The sequence below is a fragment of the Squalius cephalus genome (genome assembly GCF_949319135.1).
Source record: "Squalius cephalus genome assembly, chromosome: 18".
In the NCBI taxonomy this organism is placed as follows: Eukaryota; Metazoa; Chordata; class Actinopteri; order Cypriniformes; family Leuciscidae; genus Squalius; species Squalius cephalus.
Window position 1 is genome coordinate 37,205,442 of NC_137139.1, and position 18,040 is coordinate 37,223,481.

At 41.6% G+C, this 18,040-nt stretch overlaps 1 protein-coding gene across 1 annotated transcript; it reads left to right on the forward strand.

Moving 5' to 3' along the window:
• Positions 1 to 11,413: 11,413 nt before the first annotated feature.
• On the forward strand, positions 11,414 to 15,421 carry LOC307146032 (uncharacterized protein). The gene is made up of 6 exons (XM_079849766.1): positions 11,414 to 11,624; positions 11,869 to 12,445; positions 12,547 to 13,968; positions 14,032 to 14,113; positions 14,641 to 14,713; positions 15,214 to 15,421. Exons 3-6 carry the CDS (start codon positions 13,872 to 13,874, stop codon positions 15,310 to 15,312), a joined length of 351 nt encoding a protein of 116 aa, XP_079705892.1. The 5' UTR covers positions 11,414 to 11,624; positions 11,869 to 12,445; positions 12,547 to 13,871; the 3' UTR covers positions 15,313 to 15,421.
• Positions 15,422 to 18,040: the final 2,619 nt, after the last annotated feature.

Consider the following 18,040-nt stretch of genomic DNA (forward strand, 5'->3'; position numbering starts at 1 on the left):
CACAACCCTAACTAACCGTTGATTACGAGGACATTTTGGGTTTAATTGGACTTCACTCACACACACTCTCAAACACACACACAACCCTAACTAACCCTTGATTACGAGGACATTTTGGGTTTAACTGGACCTCACTCACACACACTCTCAAACACACACACAACCCTAACTAACCCTTGATTACGAGGACATTTTGGGTTTAACTGGACTTCACTCACACACTCTCTCAAACACACACACAACCCTAACTAACCCTTGATTACGAGGACATTTTGGGTTTAACTGGACCTCACTCACACACACTCTCAAAACACACACACACACATCCCTAACTAACCCTTGATTACGAGGACATTTTGGGTTTAACTGGACCTCACTCACACACTCGCAAACACGCACAACCCTAACTAACCCTGGATCACGAGGACATTTTGGGTTTAACTGGACCTCACTCTCACACACTCTCAAACACACACACAACCCTAACTAACCCTTGATCACGAGGACATTTTGGGTTTAACTGGACATCACTATTAACTCCACACATAGCAAGAGTACCTGTATTTTAGTTAACCATACTAAACCAAATCAACTATTCTACATTAAAGAGTGAATTCACAAATGATTGTGCATCTTTTTTCTGCCACTAAACCTGTAAAAGTAATACGCACACCTATGGAAATAGTGCTACAATGTGCTGTTGCTATATCAGCCAACATACACACATTTGGTGCAAAATTAACCTGGTTGGAGAAAATTCAGTGAATAAAAAGATCAGCAAGTTGTACACTTCATACAAGACTAGTTTAAGGGCAATTAGATGAAGAAATTCAACTAGACAACCAATAAAACCGAAAATTAAACTGAAGGGGCAATCTTTTTTTTTTTTGCAAATGGTAAAAAAAAGGCTCAACAACTGATCTAATAAAGACATTTATGGGACTAAAGTGCATCAGGGAATGTGCCTCAAAATGACCTCAGCAACACACTGGAAATAAAACTTTAAATTGCCTTCCAGTAAATGCATGTATTTGTACATTTCTTTCAAAACAGTGTTTTAAAAGAAAAGTAAATAAAAGGATGTCTTAAACACTAAATATAGTCTTGACTAAGCCTCTTCTGGCCCAACAACATTTAGAGAACTTTACGGAAACAAAACCCACAGACATTAATGGAAGGCGACACTGATCTTTCGAAGAACTCTAAGAACGTTTCTTTTTCAACATCAAACCTCGGTTCCTCACGAAATCCCTTATATTTTGGGCCGTTCTTTCTCTCAGAACAGGGTCCTCGGCAGTCTTGCACTGCTCACACTCTGCCTTTGTTGCGAGGTGTCCCTTTGAAATATGGACTCTGAAATGTTTCATGACAGCATTCACTTCATTTGGGCTCCATGGCCTTTTCACAATTCTCCTCGATTTGGTCTCTGTAAAACAAACAATCATATACATACACATGTATACCTATACACCTATATGTATATACTTGGAATAACTTTAATATACCCAAATGTTTAAATACCTCTGGAGTTCTCAGTTTCATCCTCATTCATTTGTCTTTTTCCTGAGGGGTAAAAAGCAACAATTAAAATGTATTCCAGCCCTACAATCCAAACAGTTTCGGACCATGTGAAATATCAGCAGATAAGCACACAGGGAAAACTAGTCTCTGGTCCTGTGTAACACAAAAAGGACCACATTTACACTGAATTACTGTGGAAGCAAAAAATAAAACATGAACCCAAAATCAACATGTATCCTTTTTCTCAAATAAATATCTAAAATATATGTGCACACACATACCTGTGGAGCTGTCAAATTTATTTATTTATTTATTTTAGAGGTGGGCATAGATTTTTTTTATCTAGATTAATCTAGATTAATTTTGAAATTAATCTAGATTAAAATGGCTCATTTAAATTCTGCCGAAGGCATTCAGAATATGTGTGCTACCCAAATAATGATACTTAAAGTCTTTGAGAACAGGTTTCTCAAAGCTGTTCAACTCATAGACTGTAAAAGGTTACTACTGTACTGTTACCGTCCGTAGGCAACATTAGGTAGGCCTGTTATTAGGGGTGCACCGATCCGATATTAGGATCGGATATCGGCCGCGATACTGATAAAATAGCTGGATCGGGGATCGGAAAAAATAACAGATCCACGGGCCGATCCAGGTTTTTTTTTCTTTTTTTTTTCTCGTCGTCGCAGCAGAACCTACGTCATTCGTCAGCTTCACGCGTGTCGCATGCTAGAAGCAACATGGAGCGAGCCAGAGGCCGTTTCTCAATACCAAGTACGCAAACTTCGGACTTGCGTCCTCCTTGGTAGTTCGGACTTGCCAAGTTCGACTCAGGAGAACGAACTCCCGAGGACGAGAGGACGCGAGTCCGGTTATTCTGCAAATGGAACAGCAGCGTTCTTGATCGCGTCACTCAGCTCGCTCTGGCTACTCCGGTAATCCCTTTATGTATATTTTAGCCAACAATAAAACGAAGTATGTTATAAAACACCACTCTGCCTCTTTTCATTTAAAAAAAAATCTTAAACATATTAATGGTCACATAAATGTGGTTCAGGCAAACGCGTACATAGATTATCTTTACTGCATATTTATAACACGAAATATAAAACACAACCCTGCTTCTTTTTGTTTTCATTTTTAAAAATATGAAACATAATGATCATTAAAACTGACATTTAAATTTGCCATTGCTGATTAAGTGAGTTCAGGTCATGTTTGTGATGGTGGTGTGACACGTTTGACCAATACACAGTTTTTTTGTTTCCACCGCTACATTTTAATTTATTTTTTTTTTACATTTATTTAAAGAAGTTTGATTATATTCTATTTTCGATTTTGAATGCACAATTGTTTTTTAAATAAATAAGAATACAACACATTACATACATCTGTTATTTTGTCTTAGTTATGTTTAGTTAGTAAAGTAAAGGTATTTGTGGAAGGTATACAGTTTATTATTAATTCAACTATAGTATCGGATCGGTATCGGGTATCGACAGATACACAAAGTCCAGGCATCGGTATCGGGACTGAAAAAGTCGGATCGGTGCACCCCTACCGGTTATTATCAACTACTATAGGCTATCAATTAGGGATGGGCGATATGGCCTAAAATCCATATTGTGATATACAATATTGCAGCCTCGTGATAACGATTATGATAAAACCATTTCAGAACAGGTTACACAGACCCTGCTAAACACTGCTAAATTTTTTTTTTTTTTTTTAAAGGGTGTATGTAGTTTTGAGAACATATATTGTGCAAAACTAAGTATACAACATAATTTTGCAGATAAATGAAATTTAAGTACACTAGCTGCAGAGACTTAAGTAGGTCTAATGTTTATTATGGCTTGGAGCTTATGAAACCCCAAATTTAACTGATGTCTTTTCAGTTAAAAAGAAACAACAACGATTCTAAAAATCGGGCGCAGACAAGAGAGTATGTGCTACACCACTAAGATATATGATTGGGAATAATACGCGCGCGCTGGCATTCAGTGATGTCATGTCTCGTTTTGAATTTGAGGTGGTAGAACGGATTAGTCGTGTGTTAACTTACCGAACTGTTACCCCATACACTTAAATCCGAACCAAGTCCAAATAATGGATGTTGAACCGATCTTTTTCACCAGCTTCCACTTTCAGCCGTGTTTACTTAAAATGATGACGAATGATGCGTTGCAGCCGGGTTTACCTCACGGCCGCGGGTAGATTGCGTCATCATAGCTTGTGTAGTATAGAGCAGCTCCCAACCCAACTTGGAGAATAGATTAACGGCGATATTTTTTTTTAATCACACGATAAGAGTCTCGCGCTAACGCAGCACGTTAACGCCGATAACGGCCCACCACTAATATATATATATATTATTTTTATTTATTTTTTGTTCTGTTTAATGTTTTAATTTGTCAGTCAATCATGAATTCAAATAGTATGGCCTATGCTGACGCTGACACATAGTGAGTGAAATGCAAATGCTCAGCTGTCAAGTCAAGATAGGTTAGTCGCCATGTCAATATGCTGGCATTAGCTTTTGGATTTCAGAAGTTTATCTGAGGAAATGTCACCATGGCAGATAATATCCAGGTGTTTTGAAACCAGCTAAAATTGCAGGTTAACTGCTGCCATTCAAACAATTAGTTATAAAAAATTTATATATAAAAAAAGATGTATGGCCAGACACTTCATGTGTCAATCAAGCTCAAATAGATGTACGATGTTTTGTGTTTTGGGTGCTTGGTTTGTTTTTTGTTTAATACATTTGGCCAAAATCTTATTAAAGATTATTAAAGTGCTATGCAGAGTCTGCATTGGCTATGACTAGCCAACCAACACCAGACTAAAGCCGGAAGTATACTTTTTTTTTTACCACAGTCTAACGCAAAGCCTTGCAAAGTATACTTCTGACTCGTACACAGGCGTTTAACACATTTTCAAATAAATGTTTATATCATTATTATTATTTTATTTTACTATTGCCCCAGTTTCAGAAAGGAACTAATAAAGTAGCAGTGGTTGGGACATATTTTAAGTATCAACCCCACTTAAAAAGATGCAATCTAATTCAGTTTACATGAAATAAGCTTCTGAGCAGGTTTAAGTTACGGACCACTATAGCAACACTATGACAGCAAGTCCAGGACGAGCACTGAAGAACCAAACAATCCAATGTGAATGATTCATGCCAAATCATTCACAATCAAATCCCACTAACTGAGTTTGCGGCGTACGAAGAACAGATCCCAGTTCCTTACTAAACCTTGCATTGAAAACAAGACAGTCTCCAAAGCGTGCGCACCTCACTAACGACTGAGTAGGTGGAGATACCGTATGAGGTTTTGTCGACAGTTTGAGGATGCACTGAGTTATGAGGTTTATTCACAAGCTCTTAGCATCAAGTTCAATTCAATTTCTGGTATTAGTTATTAACCAGTATGGTTTCTAATCAAGCCGTTGAACAAATGTAAGGTTGGATTTTTTTAAAAAAAAATTTAAGCCCTGGTTAATATATAAATATACATAACATACCGTTGGAACTTTGTCCCGTCCTGGGTCAACTCCATCCCTTCTTTGCTTCCTACATTTAGAAAATGAAACCATATTTAAACTTGACAACCCAAATACATTTACTGGTATTAGTTATTAACCCCCTGAGGTCGACAATCGCGCCGGCGCGATAGGCTCGCTTTTTTTCAGTTCAGTTCAAAAGAAATTAATTTTGCTCTGTTGACTTTGATATTACAAGCAAGTTTCATACATCAATCGATTCTGTTAAATGTGTATTATTTTTTGTATACTCACAATAAAAACAGTGTTGTGCTTTTCGCCAAATAAAGAAAAATAAACGTGATGCGAGTTCTGCCTTCTCTCTGTCAGTGTAGTCCATTCTGAAACGCGTCCGAAAATGAACTAACTCAGCGAATACTGTCAAACAGGCATACAGACACACAGGCATGAAGCTTGAATTATCTTCTTTTAAATGAGGTAATTTATATAAAAAACAAATATTCTCATCTTGTGAAATCTGTATTAAGAGAGAGCGATTCCAGTCGAGCTAATTAGAGCTAATTCAAATGTAATGTGACCCCGCCCACGGAGAGCGCGTGCTATTCAAACGCAAATTACTGAGGCAATCCAAGCAAACCTGTGAACACCCCCATAGGCTATCAGCTCGAGAAAACACAAGTTTAATCATACCATTGTAGCCTTCGTGTTTACACCATCTGGCAGCGCTGTGAGGAATAATAATAATGGAAAATCTACCTCCGAGTGCGGGTATTGCAGGAGAGAGGATCCGAATATGTAGTAAGTTTTTTTTTCCTTCTCAAGTTAATCGCGTTTCTGTGAATGAATGAACGGCAGCCGCAGAGATGCGCGCTGTTTATCACAGCTCGCAAAAAGACACTTTAAATTTAAATTGCGTCTCTGTGTGAATCAATGATGTTTTAGCAAACTGTATTGCTATAATGAATTGAGTAAAAATCGACAGAAATATGTTGAAATAAAATGTATTTGTATGAGCAACGTATTAAACTGCAAATTAACATTTATATTTCTTATAATAAAAATGAAAGACCTGTTACAGACATATGAAAGACAACATTTCGTTGATTAGTTTTGGATAGATTATACATTTTTACTGTAAAATATCTGCCACCTCAAAAAAGCTTTTGTTTGCCAATATTTGCTCATGTTAAATATAGTATGTTTTGTCAAAAATAAAGTAATCAAATAATCAATCAAATCCTTAACTTTGAAAAATGTATGATAAAATGTATACTTTAGTTTTTACAAAGAAAGATTACACTTGAATTGTTGTTGTAATTGTAACCTTTTTAATAAAAAAATATATTTACAAGGTAGATGTAAACAAACTATTAAAAGGTAAATATAAGCCTTTTCTTTAAATAATTTTTATTGTGTTTTATTAGTGACAAATTTGGGGAGAGGATAAATATTCCAAAATTGAAAATACAGTATGAGAATTAACTGCACAATTACTAGACATGTTTTCCTTGGATATTATAGGCCAAATTGCAAGCACAATATGTGGAAAAATAAAAAAAGAATTGAGATGCTTCCAACTGTTGCTCTTGCATTCTTGTGGCTCAGTGACTCACCTGAATGAGGTTAGGGTTAGGGTTAGGGTTAGGGTTAGGGTTAGGGTTAGAGTTAGGGTTAGGGTTAGGGTTAGGTGAAGAAGAAATCCAAGATCTAGGACCCTGAGGCCCCAGAAATGGCTGTGCACTGGCCTACTTTCTACTGACCACTAAAGGAAAACCCCAGGCCCAAAGAGGTAAGCGGTTCTGACATAGAGAGACATATATAATTATAAAATAATAAAATATAGGGCTACAATCGCCAGGGTTCAAATCAAATGGGCTATATTGCCGCGGGTTATACCACCAAGGGTTTAATTTAATAAAAAAACTAATGGTAGGTTTTAGTTAGATGTGGTGAGGGGCATATAACTCACGTCTGTATGGACATGAGGAGACGCTCGACGTCACAGTGGACGGAGAAAAAATTATGTGGCTCTGCAACATCACCCACAACAATGATGGCGGCCATTTTGACCAACTCGACGCCTGTATGGGCGAAGAGAAAATTTTCCAAAGCTCTGCTACATCACCCACCTTCAAAATGATGGCAGCTGTACTCATTTTTACGGTTTTGTGTCATTCAGGCATACTCTCGCGACGCGTTTCGAACTTTCCCAAGGTTCTCATCAGGCGAATTGAAATGACAACTGTCTCTGTTCCCTCTGCAACTACAGAGTGCTTGAGGGCGTGGTCCCTCCAGACTTTATAGTGGTAGAGGGCGGAGTGCCCCTCCCACTACTAAATACCTTTCAGCACTATATGGTGCGTCATAAATAGTTTTTTTGCTATCAATAAATTTGTTTTTAAATTTAATATTTAATAATTATACACATACACTCACAGACATCACACACAAACCAATCCAGATGAAGGGCAATCCAAAAGCTCAGAGTCGGTGGCACGGGCTTTGGTTAGGTGAAGAAGAAATCCAAGATCTAGGACCCTGAGGCCCCAGAAATGGCTGTGCACTGGCCTACTTTCTACTGACCACTAAAGGAAAACCCCAGGCCCAAAGAGGTAAGCGGTTCTGACATAGAGAGACATATATAATTATAAAATAATAAAATATAGGGCTACAATCGCCAGGGTTCAAATCAAATGGGCTATATTGCCGCGGGTTATACCACCAAGGGTTTAATTTAATAAAAAAACTAATGGTAGGTTTTAGTTAGATGTGGTGAGGGGCATATAACTCACGTCTGTATGGACATGAGGAGACGCTCGACGTCACAGTGGACGGAGAAAAAATTATGTGGCTCTGCAACATCACCCACAACAATGATGGCGGCCATTTTGACCAACTCGACGCCTGTATGGGCGAAGAGAAAATTTTCCAAAGCTCTGCTACATCACCCACCTTCAAAATGATGGCAGCTGTACTCATTTTTACGGTTTTGTGTCATTCAGGCATACTCTCGCGACGCGTTTCGAACTTTCCCAAGGTTCTCATCAGGCGAATTGAAATGACAACTGTCTCTGTTCCCTCTGCAACTACAGAGTGCTTGAGGGCGTGGTCCCTCCAGACTTTATAGTGGTAGAGGGCGGAGTGCCCCTCCCACTACTAAATACCTTTCAGCACTATATGGTGCGTCATAAATAGTTTTTTTGCTATCAATAAATTTGTTTTTAAATTTAATATTTAATAATTATACACATACACTCACAGACATCACACACAAACCAATCCAGATGAAGGGCAATCCAAAAGCTCAGAGTCGGTGGCACGGGCTTTGGTTAGGTGAAGAAGAAATCCAAGATCTAGGACCCTGAGGCCCCAGAAATGGCTGTGCACTGGCCTACTTTCTACTGACCACTAAAGGAAAACCCCAGGCCCAAAGAGGTAAGCGGTTCTGACATAGAGAGACATATATAATTATAAAATAATAAAATATAGGGCTACAATCGCCAGGGTTCAAATCAAATGGGCTATATTGCCGCGGGTTATACCACCAAGGGTTTAATTTAATAAAAAAACTAATGGTAGGTTTTAGTTAGATGTGGTGAGGGGCATATAACTCACGTCTGTATGGACATGAGGAGACGCTCGACGTCACAGTGGACGGAGAAAAAATTATGTGGCTCTGCAACATCACCCACAACAATGATGGCGGCCATTTTGACCAACTCGACGCCTGTATGGGCGAAGAGAAAATTTTCCAAAGCTCTGCTACATCATCCACCTTCAAAATGATGGCAGCTGTTAGGGTTAGGGTTAGAGTAGAGTTAGGGGAATGAGAACTCCAAGATCTGGGACCCTGAGGTCCCAGAAATGGCTGTGCACTGGCCTACTTTCTGCTGACCACTAAAGGTTACCCAAGGTCAAGAAAGGGAACGATGCTGTGATCCAAAGTCCCACTATAATGTCCACTTGACAAATACGTAAATCTGTATATGATATTTAATTAGTAATTGTAGTATTAACCCCTTATATAACCCGTCTCATACCTGTGTGTGTATATATTTTTTTATTATTATTTTGTAATTATCTATATGGTTGTGTTATGCTATAATGAGTGTAATAAATGAGATGACCCCTATTTTGTTTGTTTGTTTTTTTAAATTTTCTCACAGGGGTCGACCAGAGAGGGCTGACAACCGTCGGGGCAGGCGATAGAGGGCCGTCCAGACCGGATTGACAGGTGAGTGGGGTAGATTTTAGTGTAGAAATGGCGTAATTGATATTTTTGTATGTTTGTTTCTCCCAGGGGTCGACCAGAGAGGGCTGAAAACAGTCGGGGTAGGCGACAGAGGGCCGTCCATACCGGACCAACAGGTGAGTGGGGTAGATTTAAGTGTAGAAGATGGAGTAACTGATCTCTTTGTTTGTCTGTTTTTGAAACTTCTTGCAGGGGTCGACCAGAGAGGGCTGAAAACAGTCGGGGTAGGCGACAGAGGGCCGTCCATACCGGACCAACAGGTGAGTGGGGTAGATTTAAGTGTAGAAGATGGAGTAACTGATATTTTTGTTTGTCTGTTTTTGAAACTTCTTGCAGGGGTCGACCAGAGAGGGCTGATAACAGTCGGGGTAGGCGACAGAGGGCCGTCCAGACCGGACCAACAGGTGAGTGGGGTAGATTTAAGTGTAGAAAATGGAGTAACTGATCTTTTTGTTTGTCTGTTTTTGAAACTTCTTGCAGGGGTCGACCAGAGAGGGCTGAAAACAGTCGGGGTAGGCGACAGAGGGTCGTCCAGACCGGACCAACAGGTGAGTGGGGTAGATTTAAGTGTAGAAAATGGAGTAACTGATATTTTTGTTTGTCTGTTTTTGAAACTTCTTGCAGGGGTCGACCAGAGAGGGCTGAAAACAGTCGGGGTAGGCGACAGAGGGCCGTCCAGACCGGACCAACAGGTGAGTGGGGTAGATTTAAGTGTAGAAGATGGAGTAACTGATCTTTTTGTTTGTCTGTTTTTGAAACTTCTTGCAGGGGTCGACCAGAGAGGGCTGAAAACAGTCGGGGTAGGCGACAGAGGGCCGTCCATACCGGACCAACAGGTGAGTGGGGTAGATTTAAGTGTAGAAGATGGAGTAACTGATATTTTTGTTTGTCTGTTTTTGAAACTTCTTGCAGGGGTCGACCAGAGAGGGCTGAAAACAGTCGGGGTAGGCGACAGAGGGCCGTCCAGACCGGACCAACAGGTGAGTGGGGTAGATTTAAGTGTGGTAGGTTATATTGGGGTTATGAGAAATAGGGCTTACTGTGTCCGGTGTAGTTTATGAGGGGTTATTGACGGGTAAGTGTTAGTAATGAGATGTGGGTGGCCATTCAAAGAGGAGTTCTTGGTCCAAACCACTATCCCAAAAATAACGGAAGAGCGTTGAGGAGAGAGAAAAAAAAGGATTTAAACCTCATTGAGGCCTCTCGGGTAAACTGTGTCCAATCGCTTGATCCAAATACTCTCGGCCTTGAGTCTTTCTTTTAAAGACCATGCCGGATTGGATTGGAGACAGGTGACTTTAAATGCGGACAGACCGTGGGTCAGGAAGTGTTGCACTAGGCGTCGTCGCTTATCAATTTTATGCACAATATTGTGTGCGTGCTGATAGGCTCTGACCCTCAGTTCATTTTTTGTTTGACCCACGTATTGTCTGCGGCATCTTGTGCAAAAGGCCAAATAAATGCAATTGACGGCTTCGTGGGTCAGAGGTCGGGTGATTTTAAAAATCTTTTTGTTAAATCTGCTCATTACCCACTTTTTTTGGACAAAGTATTTGCAGCGACCGATACGGCCAGTGGGGCCCGGTGTGCGTAACTTGCTGTAGACCAACGTGTCATGTAAGTTTTCGTTACGCTTATAAGCTGCAATGGGCCTGTGATGCTTAAGGAAGCTAGTAGGTTCCAGGAACTTCAAAAAGTTTTCCTTGATGGCCGAATTGAGGGATACGCATTGTTTGGAGTAGAGGGCCGTGAGTGGGATGATTTTGTTCCTAATCTGCCCTTCTGCTCTAACTGGGCTTTTTGGCTTATCGAATGTTTTCCAAATCTTTCTCAGGAATGATCTACTGTAACCACGCCCACGGAGAGCTCGGAAGAGGATGCGCGTGGCCTCCACAAAGGACGATGGCTGTGAGCAGATTCTTTTGAATCTGAGGAGCTGTGACTTAACGATTCCTCTAAAGGTATGTCTTGGGTGAAAACTGTCTCTATGAAGTAATGAATGCGTATCCGTGTCTTTGAAGTAAACCCTAAAGTCTAGCTGTCCTGTTACTTCAAAATTGGGTCCCTTATAAGAGACTACGTCCAAAAAGTTGACCTCTGACCTATTCGTGTTGTATTTGACCTTTATAGAAGCCTGGTGTGAATTAAGGTGAGCGATGAAAGTGAGGAAATCGTCCTCCGAGTGGGTCCAGACACCCCAGATATCGTCCAAGTACCTGTAGTACGCGAATGGTTTCTTGGCAGAGCCTGCGAGAGCCGTTTGCTCCCAGTCTGCCATGAAGATGTTCGCGTATGAAGGGGCGAACTTCTTCCCCATGGCTGTCCCCTTCACTTGTAAGTAAAATTTATTGTCAAACTCAAAGTCGTTTTTCGTCAAATTTATCTCCAAAAGTTTAAGGAGATGCTCGTCCGGTCTAAGGGGATCAGGGTATTTGGACATAAATTTTCTGACCGCTTTTAAGCCAGTCGGGGTATCGATATTGGTGTATAAACTATCTATGTCAATTGTAAATAACGATGCATTTTGGGGGATTTTGAGTTGACTAATTTTTGCAATGAAGTCGTACGTGTCTTTAAGGTAGCTTGGATGTCTGGTGGAGAGAGGATTAAGGAAGTGTTCCAAGTACTCAGCCGTAAAGTATGTCTCACTGTTGCAGTCGGACACGATGGGTCTGCCCGGTGGGACCTCAAACGGAACGCTCCACTTTTCTGGTTCTTTGTGGATTTTTGGCAACAAGTAAAACCTTCTGGCTCGGGGTGGGCCTTCACCCACGAGGTACTCTTTTTGTTTTGCGCTGATAATCTTTTTTGAACACATGTCCTCTAAAATTTCCTCTATCTCTTTTATAGTGTCTGTGTAAATGGGCCCCTCGAGAGGACGATAGTGCTCTGCGACAGACAGTTGTCTCAGTCCCTCACCGAGGTATTGTGCTCTGTCTAAAATGACTGTGGCGTTGCCCTTATCGGCTGGCTTAATTATTATATCCGTATTGTTATATAGTTCCTTCAGAGCTTTTCTTTCGCTCGGTGTTAAATTGGGCGTCACCCCCAGACCCCAGTGTAACTTTTTGAAAGCAAAATTGTCCGCTCTTATGACCTTCTCTATTTCTTTAGGCAGGCTGGACAGAGCGGGTTCCCAATCAGAGGGATGAGTGAACGGTACCTTTGATTTCTGGCTTTTCTTGCCCTCAAAAAATGTCTCAAGTTTGAGTCTACGATGGTACGCTTGCATGTCCGCTAACAGTTCCTTCTTTCTACAGCTCGATGGGGTGGGGATGTACGAAAGGCCCCTTTTGAGGACTGAGGTCTGATTTGTGGATAGAACAAAGGACTTTGACAGATTGATAATGAGTTTATGAGAACCGCATTTTGGGTTGTCAGGGTCTACAAGTTTAAATGTGAAGTCCAATGCGTGAGGAGAGCCTTAGCCGTAGTCGGTCTCCAATGGATACCATCTTTTTCCACATGGAAGTGCGTGGATGCCAGCAGAGGGATGAAAGTCAGGTTCTTTTTGATGAAGCTATTAATATGCTCTAGCATATCCTGTTCTGCTTGTGGCAGCACTCTCGAAAAATTGATAAGAGGCACAATTATTTCTGTCTGTGGCAGGATCCTCTTTGCCGTTTTGTATGTTTTCTGGATTTCTGTTATGGCCGTCATTCTATATCTCTGTCTGCGGTTATTAAGCCCAAATGACAGAACGATCTTTTCCGGTACTCTAGCCACTGTGGCCTTTTCCAATAGATTGCATGCATGCTGGAATTTAGCACCGGGGAAACTGTCCACCTGGAGATCAGATTCCTCGTAGTGAGGAAGCCTGGACAGATTTGAGTCCCCAATGATGACAATTCTCCCTTTTAGTGTGAGGCTCCAATCTACATGTTTTCTTGTGGTGTTAATGTGGCGTAAAGGACGGTTGAGAGAGCCAGAAGATGGGCTGTCAATCATTAGGGGTTCATTTACGTTTGTGTCTTCCCCAGGTGCGAGAACACCGAGAGCTGGTGTGGGTTTGGAGACGCTCGGTTCACCCTGTTCCCCCCCTATGTCTCCCACTGGCCTTTGGGCCAGGTCTGGTATCGGGTCAAACTCCCGAAGGAACTCAGAGAGCGGTGAAGGTGGTTTTACCGGAGTCTGTGAGTCGTCAGAAAAAAGCACACTGCTATGATCTGAGTAAGCAATTGGGGTAGACATTTGGGGAAAGGGGAACAATCTGTGTTCCGTCTCTGAAACAGGCGAGCTAATTGGGACACCGATAAGCTCTGGTGTGGCCTCTGCCACCTGAGGGGTTGGCATCCTGTCATTGGCCTGTGGCACTTCCTCCTGAGTAAGAGGAACTAAAACAGAGATTTCCACCACTGGTGTCACAGGGCGGCTCTGGGCTACAGGGGTCGCGACAGAGATTTCCGGCACTGTTGTCACAGGGCGGCTCTGAGCTACAGGGGCCGCGACAGAGATTTCCGGCCTCGGTGTTACCGGGCGGCTCTGGGGTGGAGGGGCCGTTGAGGAGGGTTCCGCTCCTGGCTTTAGGTGGCGGCTCTTATGTGTTCTCTTTCTCTGTTCGCAGGGCTGCGGTGCTTCCGCCTGTATGGGCAGAAGGGACTCTGGCAGGTCCTGTGGAGGTGCTTCCTCCTCAAAGGACCAATCTCTTCTGTATGGAAGAGAACTAGTGCCTGCTTTATCTGGTAAACAGAGTGTTGGAGAGGTTTGTATCTCTATGTGTTTTTGACTGACTGTTTGTCTTACAGGAGCGGTGTCAGTAGGAGGTTCGGCCGGCAGAGGTGCAGGGGCCTGTGTGGCGGTTCGGCTGGCGGAGGCGACGACAGCAGCGTAAGTGCGAGGGAGTGCGGTCCCCCTTGTATCTGTGGGGGCTCTCTGTGTCGTCGTGTTCACACCAATCGGGATCTCTGCCGTAATAAGGGCCTCTGCTTGTGCAATGGCCTCTGCACTAACTCTACTTCTATAATTTCTGTCCGCCCAGTGTGACGCCACTTCAAATGCTTCAGGCCAATCGGCTTGATTGGTCTGGGTACGTATGCTTTGAATGGTTGCATCAATCATTGATTCGTAATGTCGTTCGAGAAGTAGTTGCGTTGTATAGGACCAGTTTTTTGCGTTGTCCTGCAGCAGCCGTGTAACTTGGTCATTTGGAAAGGCTGGTCTCACTGTCTCTATCAGGAGGTCAGTGAGTCTTTTAAATGTGACCGGCTGGTTATTCTGAACCTGTGTGGTAACTCTTTCTAGATGGTGTACCTGGCGGATCAGATCATAGAACAATTTGATTGTCGTTTTGAGTTGAGGCGGTGCCGGTGTGAAATCTGGATTTTGTCTAAAACGGTTTTTGTTTTCTCTCACAGGTTCAGCCCTTGTTATGTATCTAGGAGGAGGGCGGCGACGTTGCTGGTAACCGCCCTGGTTCGTGAAGTGCGGGTAAGTGTTATCAATAGAAGGGTTCACGTCCCTCTGTCCCCCTCCATTGAAGTTGAAAGAAACCGTTCTGGGTCTCTGATCGGAGGGGATGTGTGTGTAGTTGTTACGAAAGGAAGGTATGGTGCGTCGGTATTCAAGGTGTTGTGGGAGAGGAAAGTCCTCCTCATCCTCAATTTCTGGACCTTCATACAAATATTCACGCCGAGCGTGTTTGTGTACCACCATATCGTCCTGACGGGGACGTGTTTCTCTAATTGCTCTCTTTTGACTTTTTTTACCCTTTTCGTTCTTACCAGGAGGCCTGTATGGGCCTGCAACTGGTCCAAAATGACTCTTCTGATAGGGAGATCTGTATGGATCTGCCACCTTCTCATAACGGTCATTCTGCGGTACAGGGAATCGCTGGGAGGGTCCAGGCCTGGACACCTCCCTGTGAGTGGATCTGTTAAATTCCCTATTTTGACGTTTCTGACTGTTTGTATTGTTTCTGTTTCTTACAGGGCGGAACTGTGGAGCTGTATTTCTTTGTCTCCTGTATGGGAAACTCTGCTCTTTGGCACGGTGGCGTGCCGAAGTGTTACTTGGTTCTCCGAAATTAAAATATTTATAATCTGGTGTAACACTTGTGTGTCTAATTTTTGGACGTGGTGTGGTTCTCTGTCTCGGTCTACCACGGAAATTGTCCATAATGTCAGAACTATGTGTGTATTTTTTTGAAACTTTTTTGGTATTTTTATGATTTTTTTGTTAGATTTTTATAGATTTTTATTGAACAAGAATAGAACAAGAATAACAATAAACATGAACAAAATCAAAAATCAAAAATCAAAAAATCAAAAAATCAAAAAATAAATGCGTTCAAGTCTTTCGCGACGTTTCGGTAAATAAATATTACCTTCTTCAGGCTGACTTGAACTTTGAGAAAAAAACTTTTTAGGAAAGATGTAAGAAATATATATACAGTATATATAATATAAAATATATTTATAAACTATAATATGTATAGAATACAATATATATATATTTTTATATATACAGATATATTTTCTCTACAATGAAATTAACAAGGTAAATGGACTCTTTGTTAAGACGTGGAGGAGCGTGAAAGGCTGCGACCATTTGCTGTCTATTGAGAGCATGAAATGAGAGCGCGCTCGTATGCGCGCCCCTTTATATAGACTGGCTCTAGAAAAAAAATTGTTATCAATATGTGGATTTTCAGTCCTCCTAATTGAAATAGATTCAAAACTGGACCGCGAAAGGTGAGTAAAACTTCATATAATCAAGTGTATAATTGTGTTAGTAGATTTATTTCCTGATTTTAGTGGAAAAATAGTTAGTTTCGTTCAAGGGTGTGCGTCGACGTTGGATGACGTCATACCCACTGAAAATGGTGAGAAACTAAAAAATAGTCAAACATAGTCATTAATATGAGTAAAAAATTCGTAAATGAAGGTTTTATGATTAGGATATAAAGTAAACAACTTTCATAAAAAGAGTTGGGGCAGAAATTGTTGTAAAGTGTGTGTTTTGAATTTTGTTTCCATGACGACATCGTTTTGTTCCGGGACGACATCGTTTTATCCACAAGACGTTTTTAAGGTAAAATCATGGGGTTTAAATGTATCCATATGTAAATATGGACCTAATACATTCCAAAGGGTGTAGGAAAAATATAAGTTGGGACAGAAAATGCTGTTTGATGTATGTTTATGAATTATTTCCACGACGACATCGTTTCTGTCTGGGACGACATCGTTTCGGTCCGGGACGACATCGTTTTGGTCCGGGACGACATAGTTTTATGTTTTTGAGGGAAAAATAATGATTTGTAATTTTGTCCATATGTATACATGGTCTGTTTATATCCTGAAGGGTGTAAGAAAAATATTACAGATGAACTATATGTTTGTCAATTAAAAATAGGTGTGTAAACCTAAATATCCATGTATGTATCTCCCTTATTTATGTTTTTTAGCTGTCCCATGTGTGTTTATAAAATCTTAACGCTCTTCCAATAGGATCAAATAGTGAAGTATAATGTGAATATATAATGTTTGGTGTATTATTTCATTAAGTTGATCAAATAGAGATATGGGAGACAATAGATACACAGGGTGAACCCAGTCTAAACCCAGGGCTCTCCAAAAGCTCAGAGTCCGTGGCGCGGGCTTGGTTAGGGGAATGAGAACTCCAAGATCTGGGACCCTGAGGTCCCAGAAATGGCTGTGCACTGGCCTACTTTCTGCTGACCACTAAAGGTTACCCAAGGTCAAGAAAGGGAACGATGCTGTGATCCAAAGTCCCACTATAATGTCCACTTGACAAATACGTAAATCTGTATATGATATTTAATTAGTAATTGTAGTATTAACCCCTTATATAACCCGTCTCATACCTGTGTGTGTATATATTTTTTTATTATTATTTTGTAATTATCTATATGGTTGTGTTATGCTATAATGAGTGTAATAAATGAGATGACCCCTATTTTGTTTGTTTGTTTTTTTAAATTTTCTCACAGGGGTCGACCAGAGAGGGCTGACAACCGTCGGGGCAGGCGATAGAGGGCCGTCCAGACCGGATTGACAGGTGAGTGGGGTAGATTTTAGTGTAGAAATGGCGTAATTGATATTTTTGTATGTTTGTTTCTCCCAGGGGTCGACCAGAGAGGGCTGAAAACAGTCGGGGTAGGCGACAGAGGGCCGTCCATACCGGACCAACAGGTGAGTGGGGTAGATTTAAGTGTAGAAGATGGAGTAACTGATCTCTTTGTTTGTCTGTTTTTGAAACTTCTTGCAGGGGTCGACCAGAGAGGGCTGAAAACAGTCGGGGTAGGCGACAGAGGGCCGTCCATACCGGACCAACAGGTGAGTGGGGTAGATTTAAGTGTAGAAGATGGAGTAACTGATATTTTTGTTTGTCTGTTTTTGAAACTTCTTGCAGGGGTCGACCAGAGAGGGCTGATAACAGTCGGGGTAGGCGACAGAGGGCCGTCCAGACCGGACCAACAGGTGAGTGGGGTAGATTTAAGTGTAGAAAATGGAGTAACTGATCTTTTTGTTTGTCTGTTTTTGAAACTTCTTGCAGGGGTCGACCAGAGAGGGCTGAAAACAGTCGGGGTAGGCGACAGAGGGTCGTCCAGACCGGACCAACAGGTGAGTGGGGTAGATTTAAGTGTAGAAAATGGAGTAACTGATATTTTTGTTTGTCTGTTTTTGAAACTTCTTGCAGGGGTCGACCAGAGAGGGCTGAAAACAGTCGGGGTAGGCGACAGAGGGCCGTCCAGACCGGACCAACAGGTGAGTGGGGTAGATTTAAGTGTAG